The sequence below is a fragment of the Anser anser genome, assembly GCF_964211835.1.
Source record: "Anser anser genome assembly, chromosome: 2".
In the NCBI taxonomy this organism is placed as follows: domain Eukaryota; kingdom Metazoa; phylum Chordata; class Aves; order Anseriformes; family Anatidae; genus Anser; species Anser anser.
In genome coordinates, this window is record NC_139721.1 from 135,561,501 (window position 1) to 135,578,611 (window position 17,111).

Genomic DNA, 17,111 nt, shown 5'->3' on the forward strand with positions numbered 1-17,111 from the left:
GTCAGAAGATTCCAAAATTAGACAAAGGCTAAAAAATGTGAGTGGGAACATCTGGGCACCTAATTTGAGCATGTCCTACTACAAATAACCAGCCAGTGTAACTGAATAAGCACGCAATTTCATTAAGCATATAGCGAGTCTCTGCGCAAACTAAATAGCGAGATATGCGAATTGTGCTTCTGGATACACGTGCCTTGGTCATTATTTGGAGTACACGTGCCTCTACTAAAGCCTAGCTCTCAAACTGAAGAGGCTGCCAATCAGGCCAATTTTGCTATTTTGTAACTTCTACATGGGAAATAATAACTTCTTTGCTATCTGTAGGCAGTAAACAATGAAAATATATCATGCTTGTGGGCCACTTTTTCTCTGCAGGAAGTGTTTTTTTCTGGTGTTGTGCAAACCTCCCCAATGGTACAGACCCATCACAGCAGTGGCTCTCAGCTCCCCAAGCATGGCAGTGGGAGGCAGGGATGTCCCAAATGCCCGTGTTGGTGCTTGGCTTCTGCTTACAAGCATTTGCTAACCAGGCAGGACATTCAAGCCCCTTAAAAGAATGTTAAGCATCCTCAGTTCTTGTCATAATGAAATCTTAACATAAGTTAAACAAAGGGATGATGTTACAAGTAGCAGTTAACTTGCAAACTGCTGTAAGAAAATGCTCTGTAAGAAAGCTGCATTACTTTTTTGAAAATGAACAGTTTTTGATGAATTCAGAGAGGAAGCTGGTAGCAAACACGTTAATTCACATCTCTCCATTCCCACTCCAGTTCCCTATGTCTAAAAATGTAATACTTCCCTTAAAAAAAAGACCATTGACATAGCATTCTTGGTGTTACTATGATTGCTAAGTATCTGAAGTAACCCCAACTGTATATCATGTTACACAGATATTGAGTCTAACTATTCACTTCAGAATTGAAAAAGCAACCTACAAGGTGGTACTCTTATAAGACATGCCCAGGTCTTACTGGTTGACTCTAGGTCGATAGATCACCTGAATCAGAGTTCATACAGTATTTTTTGTAAGGCCACAGTAACTTATCCTTTGTGACGTGTATAAGCAGACTTTCTTATGGATGATCACGTTGCTTAAATTTTACACGTGCATGTATGTATACATAATATATGTACACACCCGCAAACCCCAGGGTGCCCAACTGTGGAGGGCAGGAAGAAGTCCACGGGTCAGCAAACTTGGGAGATCTTCCTTGGTCTTCCTAAGACCTCTTAGGTATTTCGAGCAATTATCAAACAGGTAGCAATATGAACGTTACGATGTAATTAAGCTCTATGAAGTAAATACCTATTACTATGTAATTGCTGACTTTTAGCTGACTGGGCTATTTACCTTCTTTCTCAGTAAGGTCACAACCATATACCGCAACCTTCTTATCATATGGCAGCTCTGCTTTGTAGGCACTCTCAGTCTGTGCCTAAGGCTGTGTGGTAAATGCAGGTCCCCCAAAGAACTGCCAGCTACATGCAAAGGAGGCAGGGAGCTAAGAAAGAAGGTGTCCACTGCAACCACCAATACTGAGAACTATTCATCCTTCTTTAAAAGTAACATAAAAACATCACTTCCTATAGCTTATAATCCTACGTAACAGTTGAATGAAACATAAGACCTTCTTCTGAAGGTACCAGCATTCAGAGAAAAGTACGTGCTTGATGACCTGATGCAGACAGTCTTATTCCAGTCCCTTCTAAGAGTGAATAATTTCATTAAGTGATTACTGCTTACATACCCAATTAAGAAGAGAGAAAATATGGAGCAACATGCTTTAAGGGCTTTATAGGTGAAGAAGTACTTGTAGTTAATATGACATATGACAAGCAGTTAATCTAACCAGGCCACAACTAGAATCCTAGCTTAAGAGGGCTTTAAAAAATACAGAAAGAAAAGAAAAAGAAACGAAACAAAAAACCCTAATCTGCTAATCTAAGCTGTTACATTTTCTATAAACATTAACATTTGTCAAAATGGAGCAAACTAATTACAAACGTTGGCCGATAATTTTGAAATATCAGCCACCTACTCTAAAGCAAAAGTAGGGAATTTGAAATGATGCAGCAAATCTAGCCCAGAGCACCCTTCTTGAATTTTTAAATCTGGAACCTTCTGAACCATAACCTAAGAGTTGGCATCTCTTTTTCTGGTAACTTGTAAAAATATTCATGACAGCCAAGCTTTAGCAAACATTGGACAATAACACGTCTGGAAGAACTGATTAATTAATATACATATACATACATACATATATATATATATATATTTAAAAAGACAACAAGGCAGCGTTAGCATTATTCATGTACTGGAATTATATCAGATGATTGCCAGGTGATCTGCCCAAAAGGAGATCTTAAAAGTCTATCAGCTTCAGCTCTACTTACTAATTTCCGTAGAAGATTAAAAGTAACAAACTCTTCTTTTTTTTTTCACTTTTATACTATGCACTCACAACTTGCATGATCTTTTCCTTGATATTTTATATCTTATAGTATTTCTGTCTTCCCAATTGAACAGTATTGCCCCAAAACAAATGTGAAAGAAGTTGTTATCTACATCTATTCAAAATTCTTAAACAGCAGAGTTTTAAAAAGGATCAATTTAATGAGAATATTTTCCTCACCTTCTGGTATAAAAATATTTTTTCTAATTAATTTGAATACTCAGCCAAAATAGCGCACAGTAGTATCTATATGGAGAAAGCCACAGATAGTTTTAAATTTAGGTCAGTAAACATGGCCATTCTATCTGCTACTTCTCAGTTTGTAGTATCAAATTATGCACAGAAAGGTCACAAGAACTATAACACAACAACTGCAATTCATAACAAAAGCTATGTCCTACAATGATAAGTATAACAGCAAGGTATATAATTAAGAGTGGCTATAACAGCAACATATAAATTAGATAATTATGGGTTAAGCAGTCCCTTGGAGGATTCTCTCTTGCCCTAGAAAACGTATAACAAGCTCCTTAGATAGAAGGCAATCGCAATTAAGTATTTGAGGGAGAAATAAGACTATAAAGAAAACCAAAAGCCAACACACAGTAAGAGGAAAATCTTAATTTACAATCTAAATGTGGCTCTCATTTTTGGTAGTTTATTTTAATACACTTACTGGTACAGTTTCCACCCATTAAATCTGCTGACATCTGTTGGCTAAAGAGCGCATGTCAGATTATCAAGAAGTGCAATATCAAATAAACACGAGCTGCTTCTTAAGGTGACAGTATGGAGATGCAAAACACTGCAGCTATTATCAGATTATTTTTCTTTTCTTTCTTGCATCAATTTAATAATCCCAGGTGCCCTGGACACCAGACGTACAATAATCTACATAAATCCTAATTCACAGCCATACCATCTGTCAAAAATATTTTTTATGTCTCCTAATAGATATGCTACATAATTGCTTTCACAGTAGGACAAAAAAATATGGTTGTGCTAATTTGCTTTACCAATGGAATAGCTCATTATCAAAAATAACCCCACCACATTACTGGAGTTTCCAGCACTCTTCATATATCAAAACTAACCTTTCCATTTGGTTACTTTCTATAAGCTTAAATTCCCAATGAAAGCAGATAAAGATTGAATTATCTGGAAATTGTACTATAATAATGGAAAACCCACAAGCATGAAAAAAAATAAGACCATATTATCTGTTTCTATTATGATGGTGTTGCACTGTTAAAATTAGCTTTGCATTTCATAGTCACAAAGAGACTAATTTCTCGGTCCTGCAGAGTGCTAAGCATTTTGGCCCCCGTCCAGAAAAGCACTTAAATGCACGTCTAACTTTTAGTTCATGAGCCTGAAGCAACTTCAGTGGGATCGTACATGCTTGATTAGGCCCAGAGCACTCATTACCCTGCAGGACGACCAGTCTCCCTAGGACAAACCTGGCATCAGGAGATGACCCTCCCAAGCCTCTGTCTACTCGCTGGCGATGGAGAGGATGCTCCACATGGGACTGTTCAAGGCAGGAGCTTCTGCTCCCACCCCGTGCAGCAGAAGGATAAGCTTTCAGACTAAAGCTGAGAACACCTTCCCTCCAACAAGTTTCTAAATATCTGCAGTTCCTCTGACAGCACTACATGCAATGTGAAAACCTCGTAAAACAGTGCAGACTGCTGGTACTGCAATTCTTATGGGAGGTTCTGTTAAATGTTTCTAGCTGCAGCAAGATGGTCTTGTTACAATCTTTTCTTTCTGCAGTAGTTTACATGAAGTAAGCAATATTATACAGAAATATGTATTGGAGAATTCAATAATTGTACAGAAAACAACTCCAGTAGTACCTAAGTAAGTGGGAAATTCCAAAGATGATGACAGTTACAAAAAATACTCCAGAAAACATTTTGTTCAAAAATCAACCTCAGCTTCATTTCCCGTTTGACTAAGGAAGTGACCCATGAGCAAAGTATTACTTTATTCTTTTTTAAATCACATTTCTAAAAGCACTTGTTCATGTTCCACAAAGTTGACATCTATTAAGATGTCAAATAGATAATATTTAAAAACAAAAGCAAGTTTCCAGAAACTGAAAGATTCAGTTGAAGAACTAAACACTTTTCTTTCAACTATGCACGACAAATATCTGGTACTACTTTGCAGTTGAACAAATATCTTTTAACATAGTGCACTGTGTTTATGAAGTATTTTTGTTCTAATGCTAACAAGTTTATTATTTCAATTAATGTTCTATGTCTCAACGACATATTGAGTAGGTAATACAATGTTTTTCCAGTTTCGCTAAATTGGTAGATTTCTGCCACAAATTTATAAAATCATACTCATTACTGCAAATGGAAATATTGCTTTCCTAATATCCCAAATCATCCATTTCATTTGATGATCCTCAGTTACTAAATTTAATTTGAGAAACTGAGAACTCCTTTGAGTAAATGTGAAGTCCAAACACCCAAATCCAGAGACTGGAATTAAAATATATCTTAATTAAGTTGATGTTGTAAATTTGTACAAACATTTTTGTGACATACAAGTCCTTCAATATAAAGATTAAAATAAATACATATTTTCATGGTAATATCTGATATTTTATTTTGAAATTTGTTTCTTTTCTCTAACTCATAAACGCTTAAAATCCGTAATATTATACAAGTTCCTGTTTTTCTGAATCCCCACAGAAGTGAACAAACCATGGATGCTATAATAACCAGCAGTTCACCATACCTAGCAACACCACATTAAGGGAAACCATATCTGTGCAGTAACAACAATACCAATGCATTTTAGTGCCTCAAAATTGCACGACTTCAGTGGCAAAACACCTTGCTCAGATGTGCATAGACAGAGAAATCAGATTAAAGTTTTGATGAATGAAAGATTTCTGTATCAGGCCCAGTTTTTAATTTATAATTAAAAAATGGAACTGTAAAACACACCCACACACACATTGAGCATTCTTAGACGAGCAACATCAACGCACACACCTCTGATATATCAAGGGACTTAGCAATAATATATATTACAATGTCATTGAGAAGAGAGAGAGACAGAGTTAGTTACAAGGTTAGAAATGAGAAAGAGAGAGATAAAGAATGGGTTACGGAAAAAAAAAGAAAAAGGATCCTCAAAAGCGTAAAAATACAAACAAAATGTTTTATAGTTATCTTGCACATATCTAGGACTATACAGCAATGGAAAACAGGCTCATACTCATTGCAAAAACATTTTCAGAGGAGGTGGAGAAGAAAAATACGTGTACACCATATGCAAAAATCTTCCGGAAAGCCCTCTTTGGCATACACAGATTAAATATTAAATAAACCAGATGAAGAAAAAGAAGTCCAGATTTACAGCCTCACAGTACTGAAACAGAAAACAAATACACAATAAAGACAGTCTATTATACTCACACATTTACAACATGTAACGTATAACGGTAACTGGGGAAATAAATAACTTATGTAAACGTTTGACATTTTCCATCACTGCTCACTACACTAATACTTGTATGCAATTCATTAACACTCCAGCTACAGTTCCATGCTTGCAAATCTCAAGTATAAAAATGAGATAAACAGCAACAGCACACAGCCCAGCCTTCCCTTCTTACTCTTTTTTTTTCAAATCAATATCGGTGGCCTTAACAGTGTTGTCATCTAATTACTAGTAATGCTTCTTCTATGATAGATGGCAAGAAAGGCTGAGTAGGCACTTAGTCTGCAGAGGATGTGAATGTATTGAGACCTTCTCCTGCAGGACATTCATACTTCTTAAATGATCTGCTATCAAAGTTTCAGCATGCATGAGTAAAGAGATAATCCCCTACCTGTGAAGGTTGACTGTAGGTCGGTCTGGTCTCTGGAAACGAAGTTTTGTCCTTTGACTCTCTGTTTTGATCATCAGCTGTCTCACCTAGCAAAGAAAGAAAATACCTATTAAATCACTGAAATCCTTCATGTGTTATAGGGAGTAAGAAAAGATCTTGAGCTTGTACAATTCCTTGGGAAAGGGAGAACTCTGTTGCCACATTTATATTTTACAGTTTTGAACATGAGAAAACAAACACTGAGTAGTGGTCTGTGAAAACCGGGAGTAAATCTGTCTCAATTAGTTAAAGTGAAAAATACAGAAAAACAAAGAAAAAGAAAAAAAAAAAAGTAATAAAAAAGGGCCCCCCTATTTTTGAACACTTAGGACTGACCATTAAATTCTAATAATGGCAAAGTGTCAAGCAAAGGAGATGTAGCGGTGCAAAGGCCATAGCCGGTACAAGCATCAGTCACGTCCCTCCAAGTCAGGCTAGGAGGACACGCGCATGGTTATTCTATCCTCATTTACAACCTAGTTTCTGTACAGGAGATATCTGTGCACAAGTGTCAAGAAAGAGATGCGGCATAAAAAAAGAAATTCCCTGGCTTTGGCCATACAGGGAAAATGACTACTGGGCAGGCTGGACATTAACCTCATCCCATTGCATGGACGTGGCTACCTCTTTCTAGGATTTTGCAGATGAGACACGATCTCCCAAAAGCTGCAGCTGGTACCAATCTAAGACGGGTAGATCACAGCAATAAACTAGAGGCAGAGTATTAATTTTATTTTAGAGAGAGAAGTTACATCAGTAATTTTAGTAAAAATGTAAAGGCAGTAAAACAAAAAAGCAGCATTTCTCAGATATGGTAAAAAAAAATCTAACTAACTTATTTCTCTAATTGTCTTTGACTGTGGGATGTCATACAAGAAACTGTAAAAATGTTGTGGATTATCTCTTTATGCTGTCAGTGCAACTCAGCAAATAGTTGGTAAGAAGAGACAACTTAGAAAGATGAAAAAAGATTCAGTTGTGTCATTCTGGTTTTATTTTTATTTGAACTGATGGTGCTTTCTGTAATGGATTATTTTAGAAGCCTGTCTTCTTAAAAAGTCCTGCCGCCACAGTTCTAAATGAAAGGGTTCGAGTTACTGTAGCTTAACTCCTTTGCTAAGCCTGTGTTTTTGGCTTTCCTGTGCCATTTTCTCCAGAGGTTTGGTTAGGAGTGGTGCACCTGGCAGAGGCTGCCGTGAACAGCAGCCAGCTTCTGCCCATGCCCAGCCAGCCTGGAAGCTGGTGGCATCCCGGTCTGCGCGTGCTTGCACCAAGCTGTCACCCACCCCCAAGGACCCACGGTCAGACCCCTGGGTACACTGCAATATTTGGAAAAGTACCTGACGAAATCTAGCAGTAGTGTTTAGTCATCGGGTATATTTTTAATAGTCTAGGATAATTCCTAACAGTGTCAACAGTGTCAGGAGCATCGTCAGTAAATACATGTTGTAGGTCATTAATGCCTACTCACTCCATTAGTGTCTACACCTTTCTAGAACCTTCCTGGAGTTGAAAAATGCTTCTCAGTTAGCCTGTAGTTCTCTACATAAAATACCCCGAAGTACTTGCATTCACATCATCTCTTTAAAACAAAGATAAATGTGTGAGGGCAGGGGAGAAGTGCGAAAAAAGTGGGAAGAGAACACAAGAGAAGGGGAGTCAGAGCATCTTCAATCCCTCCCTACGACACTGTGAAAAATAAAATGTGTAAGCACCTATAAGATTATAAGTAACTGCCATTAAAATAAATCATGTCACCCAATTAGTTTACATATGTACTGAAGTAGAGGTCTGCAAAGAAAAATTATTAGAGGTCTTGTAAATGCCATCTGCAATGAAATATTGCAAAAACTTGGAGAGGCATGAAAATAGTTGGCAGATGTATGAAGAGGAGAATAAAACATATTTTTGGTACATTTGCTGCGGATGAGAGTGCAAACAAGTTGAAATCGTAGCAAATTGAGGCTAAATCAGCTTCTCCAGAAGTGAGGCTGGCTGAGAGCTTGGATCAACTGCTTCAGGAAGTAGTGGAATGTCCCCCTCTAAAGGGCTGCGGAGAGAGGCTGAAGAAACATCTGTTACGAATGGCTTCAGCCCTGCCAAGACAAGGAGGATGAATGACCTTTTGTATTCCCTCCTAGTCCTGTGCTCTATGAAAGATGCGGGAGGAAAAACACAGGATACCCCTCCCTCAGATCACGATTTGTCAAGGGAACTGGCAAATGCTGGCTGCACGGAGACTTGTGAAGATGCGGTACAAGCAGACTGCAGCTTGCTGGACAAAGGCTAAGCAAGTGTTTAAGGGACGAGCCGGGTAGCCTGTCCGTAGCAAAGGGACAGCTAATAGAAATCAACGAGAGGACTCATATTGGGTAAAGTTGGGAGTATGCAGAAACATACTGAAAGAGTTACACTGGAGATCGAAGAAACACACGAACTAACTTCTTCCTCCTCATCTTTACATACTGTTCCTGGAAAAGCACTTGGAAGTTTTTATATTCGAAGAAACAAAAGACCTAATTGATATGTGTTAGTGCTATCCAGAATATACTTTTTTTTTTCTTCCTGTGATTGGTTTTCCTTAAGATGAAAAGAAATCGTTGCTTGAAATCTGTACGAAAAGGTCAAAAATGTAAAAATGTTCACAGGAAAAGAGGAATAAGGACAGCTCATTGGGAGAGAAATTAAACATTTTTTTGACTTAGAACTTTGACATCCAACTCCCACAGGTGGGAAGTTCATGGTATCTGGTGTTTCACAACTTGGACTGACTTTGTAAACTGAACTTCAATGCAGATCTCCTTGTTAAAAAAAAAATGCAAATGAGAAAACCTCAACATCTTCCCAGATTTTTAGATACATATATGGTCCTGCAAAGATAACCTACGAATCTTCGCATAATTAGTATTACTTGACTTAATGGAATTAAAGCAGTTATAGGCAGCTGCACACTAAGCCACCTAAGACATCCACTAGGATAGAATAGTTTTCTACAGAAAAAAAAAAATATTCTTGGTGTACTTCTTTGACAACTTCCTTTCTCAAATATCCAAATAGATTAATCAACCTTATTATCACCCTATTTCTACTAGCCCAAGTGATGAATTGACTTTCACATACCTCCCCAATCCCAGCCTCTCCCAGCTCCAACAGTTCCCAACCTATTATGCTAGCCATAACCGATGCATCTTGTCTCACCACACCCAAATGTTTTGTTCAGCTTGCCTTGGTTTCCTATTGACCTCAGTTCTAATCTCTTCCTTCACTGCAAGTCAGTTTCTCTTCCCTCTTCAGTCTCTGCCTCTCAGATGCTTCCCCCTCTGATCTGGTTTTCCTCTTCTCTGCTGCAGCCCTACACCCTTCTATTCTTGTCTACCTAGATGTTAGGAAGGCGGACAAAGGTGAATGCTGATGAGACAGACAGCCTTGGGAGCAGGAACTAAGATGGGTTCTTTTGAGCACATTACACCCCCAGGTTTGCAGTTTTTTAACTGAAAGAAAAAAAAAAGAAAAACAACAAACGTACACAATCCTGACATAAATAGGTATGTAATTATAATTTTGCCAAGCTAAGCAACTGGAATCTGGCTCTGAAAAAATCAAGAGCACATAACGTTAGTCGGCAGGGCTACCAGCTCACCTCCCTCCCCCCGGTCAGTCTTTCATCAGAACTGAATAGCAAATCAGGGCCAGAGGGACCACTGTAATCATCCTGCCTAACCTCCTGTATAAATATAGGCTATAAGATTTCTTGAATTAATTTGTTTGAACTAGAGCAAGTTTAAAGCTGTATTTTAATTAAGAGATAACAGGCAAAATGATTCATTTTACAAGACAATTAGATTCCTGGCTCATATATCCCTTGGTTTAAAAGCATTATGCAAAGTTTTAGTCATAAAACTCCTATTAAAAAATGAAGTCATGTACCTCAAATGTCATACACTACTCAGAGAACATAAGAATTAGAAACGAAGGGATGCCGTGTGCAGTGTAATGTGGTTCAAACATCGGCCGCATAATCCATGATACGCAGGACATCACTGGGGGAATTTATCAGGAAAATAGTCATGCTCATTCCTGTAAAATATTCCTTTACTTATCAATGGAAATATATTTTCACGTTTGAAAGGAGAGCAGTAGACATTTATCCTACTGCCCAGATGAGGATGTATTTCGAGTCCTCAGTCCTGTTTTTAAGTTACTTTAAGCCTCTTGCAGGTCCAAATGAATGATGTTGCACTCCAAGGTCAGAGACAGGTTTTTCCTTCCTCTGAGCTGGTGCTGGATTTGCACCAACCTTCCCCAAGTTTCACTGGCACCTTCTTTTTCCATGAGCTGCATACAGGTGGTACCCAGGAAAGAAACACACAGCCTAGTCTACAGTATGTACTCGGTACGTCCCCCTGTCCCCTCTCAGATTTTTTGGCATCTTCAAAAATTGGCATTTACCTGGACCTCAGCAAACTCTTGTATATAAAGGTTCAACCACAACTTTGGCTTCTACTCAACAAGGAAGTGGGGTTTCTATTTATACTCTTTCCTCTTCCAGCATTTTGTCATCCTCAAGCTGTGTAGTCTCTTGATCAACAGACTGCATTTAAAAGTCTATCCTACCCTCAGCTTAGAAAAGAGAAAAGAATTGTAAATACACGTTAGAGTAACTTGGTCTGCAATTTGTCCTGCTCTGTGCAAGAATCCTGTGAGAAAGCGAACCATGCGCAGCACAGCAAGCAGTAACTAGATATCAAATACACAAATTTCCACGTCATATTCAGCTTCAAAAGGAAGACAGTTATTTTCCATTATACTTTAGTTAGTTGCTTAACTATTTCTTGCCTGTCACTGCCTTTTCTATCCTACCTAAAAACGGCAGGATTCTAGTATTCTGGCTTATGCTTAGAAACAAAAAGGCAAACAGTTCTAAGAAAGGATTAGTAGGATCTGAAAATGGGGGAAGCTGATGCTATGGAAACATAAAGGTTTTAATGCTGTTTCTTGACCCTCTTTCCTACTCATAAATCTTCCCCTCCTTCCCTCAGATAAGGAAGGAAGTCCAGACACACCAATTTTAAGTCAATCACAGAACTTCAAGCTTCAGTTCATCAACAGTTGCACCATTATAACACTATCAACCTAGGGAGGTGTTTAGGAAGTACCGAAGTTCCTTCTCCCCTCCGATCATCTGACTCTCAGGTCTGCCTACAATCTCACTTGTGTGCAGAAGTGTGGTTTGATAGTATTGCTTTTCAGCCCTGCTCTTCTCTCAGCCTCATTTAGCAGCTTCCGGCAACTTCAACTTCCATTGGTTTCCAGATCCGAGCTTATTTAGTAAAAAGTTCCTCTTCTCCTTTCTCTGTGCACACAACACACGGGCAATCAGCAATGGACTCCAAGCTGCTGCTGTTCTCCTTCCTGCCATTTCCATCCTCAAACCTTGTCTCAATAGCCACAGTTGCTTTTAAGAAGAGTCCACAGCCACATTTAGCACCAAAGAAGAGTGCAGAGCTGCCACTCCAGAACATCAGTCAAAGATGTTTTCCATATATATATTTCCAGATATAAGTTTTCCAGGCACCACTCGCCCAATGAATGAGCTGTGGGCTGTAGTGGGGTGGTTCCAGGGAACAAAGCTGGCAGTATCCAGAACTTTGGAAATCTTTGCTAATGAGCACGTATTGTATACAAATACAGCAAAGTGGAAAAAATTTTGATTTGATATTTGCTGTTACAGATTAATGTAACACTCACTGATTCACCTGAATCAAATAAGGCACTGACCAGGTGCTGTCCTCTTCAATGCATGAGATAGGGCATGGATGGACGAGTGGTTCTTCTCTTTTCTTAAAGTGGAACAACCATTTTGTACAGCATTAGTGCTGTACAACCTATACATTAACTCTCGTTAGCTTCTATGTATAGTTGGCAAAACAATGAGGTCATCCTAGTTTCAGGTCACCTCATCCTGGTTTCATATTAAAGCTTTTCATATTAACAGCAGTTTCATTTCAACAAGCTAATAATACCTCCTAAAAATCCAATATATCAGCAAAAAGAATCTCCACATCTGCAATTTTCAGCAAAACAAAAGTTTAAGAGTTTATGCTGCATATGGGTAAAAGAGAAGGAAGTCTGAGTAAGCCCATGCTAAAGCACAGGTCTGTGTTAGTCTAAGCAGGCCCACACTAGGGTTTTGGCAGCCCTATATGGAATTTTAACAGTGTTTTTATAGCTGGACATTATGGGGTCCTATAAATGAACATTTTATCAGTAGTAAAACTTACTAGTATCTACCCTAGTTATTCTGATGAACCATGAGAAAATCTGTATAAACTTTGCAGAGTGAGGACCCAGAAAGACTCATTTCTTCAAACTTGTAAAAAGGGAAGGGAGGAAAATGTAACAAGGTAAACATTATCATAAATGTTCTTGCATTTGCAGATATGAAGCTAAGAGGTCCAGTCCTTATTAAGAGGAACAGCAAATCAAACCTCTGCACATGCCACCAAAGATTATAGGAGTGCAACTCCAGATTTCCACCTGGTTGCATTTTGGTATCCCATACTTCTGTAGGTGATCTTAATGCAGTCTCCATCTTGCTAAACAATTATGTCAGTCTTCTCAACCCGCATCCCACTATCAAGACCACAGATCAAACACTCCCCAACAGACTTTTTTTTTTTTTCCAAGCTGTAGCTCTTAGAAGATGGCAACAGAAAAAACATTACAAGAGTTTCTCATGTATCTCCTGTAGAGTTTCAGTATCACAGATCTACATACTGTTAAATTTGCAAAAAGCTTTTTATTTCTGTGTTTTTATTTTTTATAATTTATATCCAGCTTCTTAAAGTTTGACTTCTTTCAAAGCTTTCCTGGATCCTAAGACAACGGACCCTTACAGCTTAAAACCAAATCCATCATCAGCCACTTCACTGAGACCAAAGCATTCCCTCTCCCTACAGTTACCTGCCTTTCTTCTAGGGGTGGTGAGGTCTTTGAGAAAACTGATTAATTGAAATATTCAATGAAATCTTGGTTGGAAGGGATCCCTGGAGGTCACATTAGTCCAATCTCCAGTTCATTGCAGAGCTAACTTCAAAGTTAAACCGTGTTGCTCAGGTCCTTGTCCAGATGAATTTTTAAAGCCTCCAAAGATACAGATTCCACAGCCTCTCAGCTCTCATTTAAATCTATCCCTTTACTATTTGATCCCTCCAACCCACAGACACATTCAAAGAAAGCTGTAGATTTCATTGTGATGTATTATGTTTCCTCCTTATGATTTATTGTTTTACCCCCCCTTTTGAAAAAAAGAAAACGAACTTATGATACTTCCAAGTCGAGCAAAAAGAAAGGCTAAGGATCAATACCATTCTGTTTTATGCTTCCATGCAATTACTTTCCCCATTATGCTCTCCTACCAACCTTTCTAAGTGGCCCACAGAAACACCGAATCCCCTCACCACTTTCAGCAGACCTCACTCATCCATTTTGCTGTTTGGAAATCCCATTCTTGAGTTCACTACCCTACATGTTGCCGCACCTTTCTTTGTTATCAGCGCATTGCCCGTGCCTAAGGGCAACAACTACTTCACAACTATTCACTACTCTTCCTGTGTTACTGCTACTGATACTGCTTTATGTATAAGCCACGCCATATCTATTATGTGTTAGCACTTTTCGTGAATGTTGCCCCTACAAAAAAATCTACAAAACTGCCTGGAAGGCATAGATTAGGTGCCACAGGCCAGTCTCCACATGCATTCAGTTGCAGTTCTTGACATTCCTAGAGAATCTTCAATTCTTCCTGTCATTCACTCTAGCTGTCAATAAAGCCCCTTCTCTTCATATCAAAGTAAACGCAACCTCAAGCCCAAGTGAATCGTACTTTACTGGGGAAGTAAGCCATCTAACCTACTTTTTTTTTTTTTTTAATAAATTAGTTACTTCTTTCTTTAGACTTACTGTTTACATAATCGCTGAGAATTTACTGTCATGGCCGTCTAGACCTGCTCAACCATCCTAGAATAACTAGTCTGTGTTAAGGTGAAGAATAAAACAAGAAGTCCCTTAAAATGTTATATGTTTGGAGAAATTTAGACTTAAATTATCTCTTTCCTTTCCACCTCACCCTCAAATCTGCTTCCTGGGTAGTGACTTAGCACAATCCAACTTTGTTATATGGCAAATCTGGTGTGCAGCAACAGCAAAAGAAGCAGCAGTCTGAAAGCCAGACATCCTCCTAAGGTTACAGTCTCTTCACGATTCCTTTTCGCTTTTTCAAGGGAGGGAGGTAAAGATAATATTATTTGCCTTTATTTGTTCTATGTCTCTTGCTTAACTCCATCTTTACCTTTGAGGAGGATATGACAGACATGATCATCACAATCCCTCCTGCATTTTCTTACTTGAATTGGAAGGACGATAAGAAGTTTAAACCTAGAACAATAACAGACTTTACCTCTTCAGTTCCTGATGACTGGCAAAAGGCTACGGGGAAACAGTAACAACAACAAACTTCGCTGAAGACAATAGTACAGCTCACAGAGTATACAGCTGGTGAGCAACCTCCCCTTAGAAACCTTTAGCAGTATCATTTCCTTGCTACTAGTTCAACTAACCAATAAAACCTATCTGAGAAAGAAACATTTATTATAACACTCTACTTTTCACTATGAAATTAAGATTATTTTACTATCCTCATTCCACTGTGAGGTTAGCCCCCCCCCCCCCCCCCATTTTATTCACTGTGTGGTTCTGAAGGCAATCCAGGCCAGAATAAAAACAGCATTTTGAAGCCCACTTTGGTCAGGACAGAAGAGCATTTTCCTAGCACTTAAAAATCTGCAGCGTGGTCTGCCTGTTCAGTCAGACACTGAACTTGCATGCCAATAGGGCCAGCATGCATTGAAATGATTTGCCTGACAAAAATTTTGGTGCTGATTGTCGCATATTTGCATGTGAAAGTTGCTACATAAATGCAAATTATGTTAGAAAACCTGATGTAAATGTAAATTTAACCTGCTTTCCTAAGGAAGTGGATTTACATGACCAACTTTCTATCCCTGATAAGACAGGAAAACATTGTCAAATGTGGTTCAAACTGGCACAGATACAGAAGAACCAGATTTTTACAGAATATAATCATCTGCAGCTGGGTAGTGAAAAGAGACCAAAAGTAATGCCGCTGCTAAAGGAAAAACCCATTGCACTCTCTGTTCTTCTTGGCCTGCTGGTAGCACAACTAGCAAATATTACTGTGGCTGGTCCCTGTGAATGATGGCAAGGGAAGGGCAAGAAGCAAAAGTCCCTAAATAATGCAGGGAAATAGCTATGGCTATTGTAGAGGAGTAGGACTAAGCAATCCTCAAAGAGGTTGTTGAGAAACTGAGTGCCAGCGTTTCCCCTGTTCCAGGGAACACCATGTTTTATTCTGCCTTGCATGAGCAGCTACCTAGGACATTCATGTTAGTTATTTTTGTTAGTTATTGAGATTTTTTTTTTTTGTCTTCTTGAAACCCTGAAAGCTGAGTTAATACTTCCTGGGAGAAGAATTAACGCATAAGACAGAACATTCATTTAACGTAACTTTCATGGTATGTAATTGTAAAAAATCTTCTCCGAAGTCATCACCATTTCCAATTTAGAGTGCTACCATGGTCCCAAAGACACGGTAGTCCCTCACTCAACTCCAGAACAAAGTTAAGCAGAATGAATTTAAAACAAACAACTCACATAAAGTTATACGAATGCACTGATACACAGTGGGTATGTGCCTGTGTGACACACGTGCCAATACACCTGATGCAGAAGTTAAGTCATAATATCCAAGCTTCTATCCAACGTGCTTTAGACAAGGGTTATAAATATTCTGGCTCACAAAGTTCCCTTCCCCTCTTTTTTTTTTTTTTCCCAATGATTTTCTATAAGGCAGCCTGATTGCTGGAATCCTTTATCACTGGGACAATCTATATAACATCAATTTTAAGTGGAAAAACTTATGCTATATCCACTGCTGCTTTTGCATTTCAGACACAGGCTTGCAGAATATTTAAGAGCAGAGCATATTTTGCTTTCCTCTAAAAAGAAGTGTAAGTTCTCTGTTAGGAGTTTGCATAGTAACAAACACAAGTTTATGAATACACTCAAAATTGTTATAAAGAGGTTCTGAATAAAAAAAAGGAAAACCTACATCCAAAAGCAATTATAATACATTGTTTAATGAAACAAGCAAAGCGTCTCTGCCTCCAAAACTTCTTGAAATATTAGTTTTGGTTTCTAACATTAATTTTATTGTATTGCTACCACTATCTGCTTTACTTTAATCTTAGGAAAGAGATATAAAATTGAAAAGTAAACTAACGAAAGAAGTTGACAAGTAGGCAGTTTCCTCACAAAATAAAACACCTATCCATTTAACCTGTCCTCAGAAATGGCAAAAACAGCACAGTAGCTAATCTTTGGATCAGACTTCTCTCGTGAATAACCAGCTTCACATGAATGATTAAAGGACTGCATATTTTTATTTATTTATTTATTTAGAGCACATAGGTCAATAATGTGGATTAAGTAGGATTAAAGTGTTATTTTCCGATTACTTTTGTGGTTTAAGCAGGTTTAGTACTTCTAGGAACTTTATTTTAAATCCATCTTTGTAGAAGAAACCATGGCACAGAACTTCTTGTTTACTTTTGACTTGTAGGTAAATAACATGGAAATGTTCACTTTAACATATTATCAGTAGACTACATGATTTTGAAGACAAT

The 17,111-nt window shown here is 38.3% G+C and overlaps 1 protein-coding gene across 2 annotated transcripts in view; it reads right to left on the reverse strand.

Annotated features, from left to right (window-relative positions):
- The window catches only part of UMAD1 (UBAP1-MVB12-associated (UMA) domain containing 1), an 80,698-nt gene that overhangs the window by 13,327 nt on the left and 50,260 nt on the right, over positions 1 to 17,111 (reverse strand). For both annotated transcript variants that reach the window (XM_083826919.1, XM_083826920.1), the window contains exon 3: positions 6,310 to 6,395. In XM_083826919.1, coding sequence (XP_083683045.1) covers positions 6,310 to 6,395 — 86 coding nt within the window. The remainder of the gene's footprint in view (positions 1 to 6,309; positions 6,396 to 17,111) is intronic.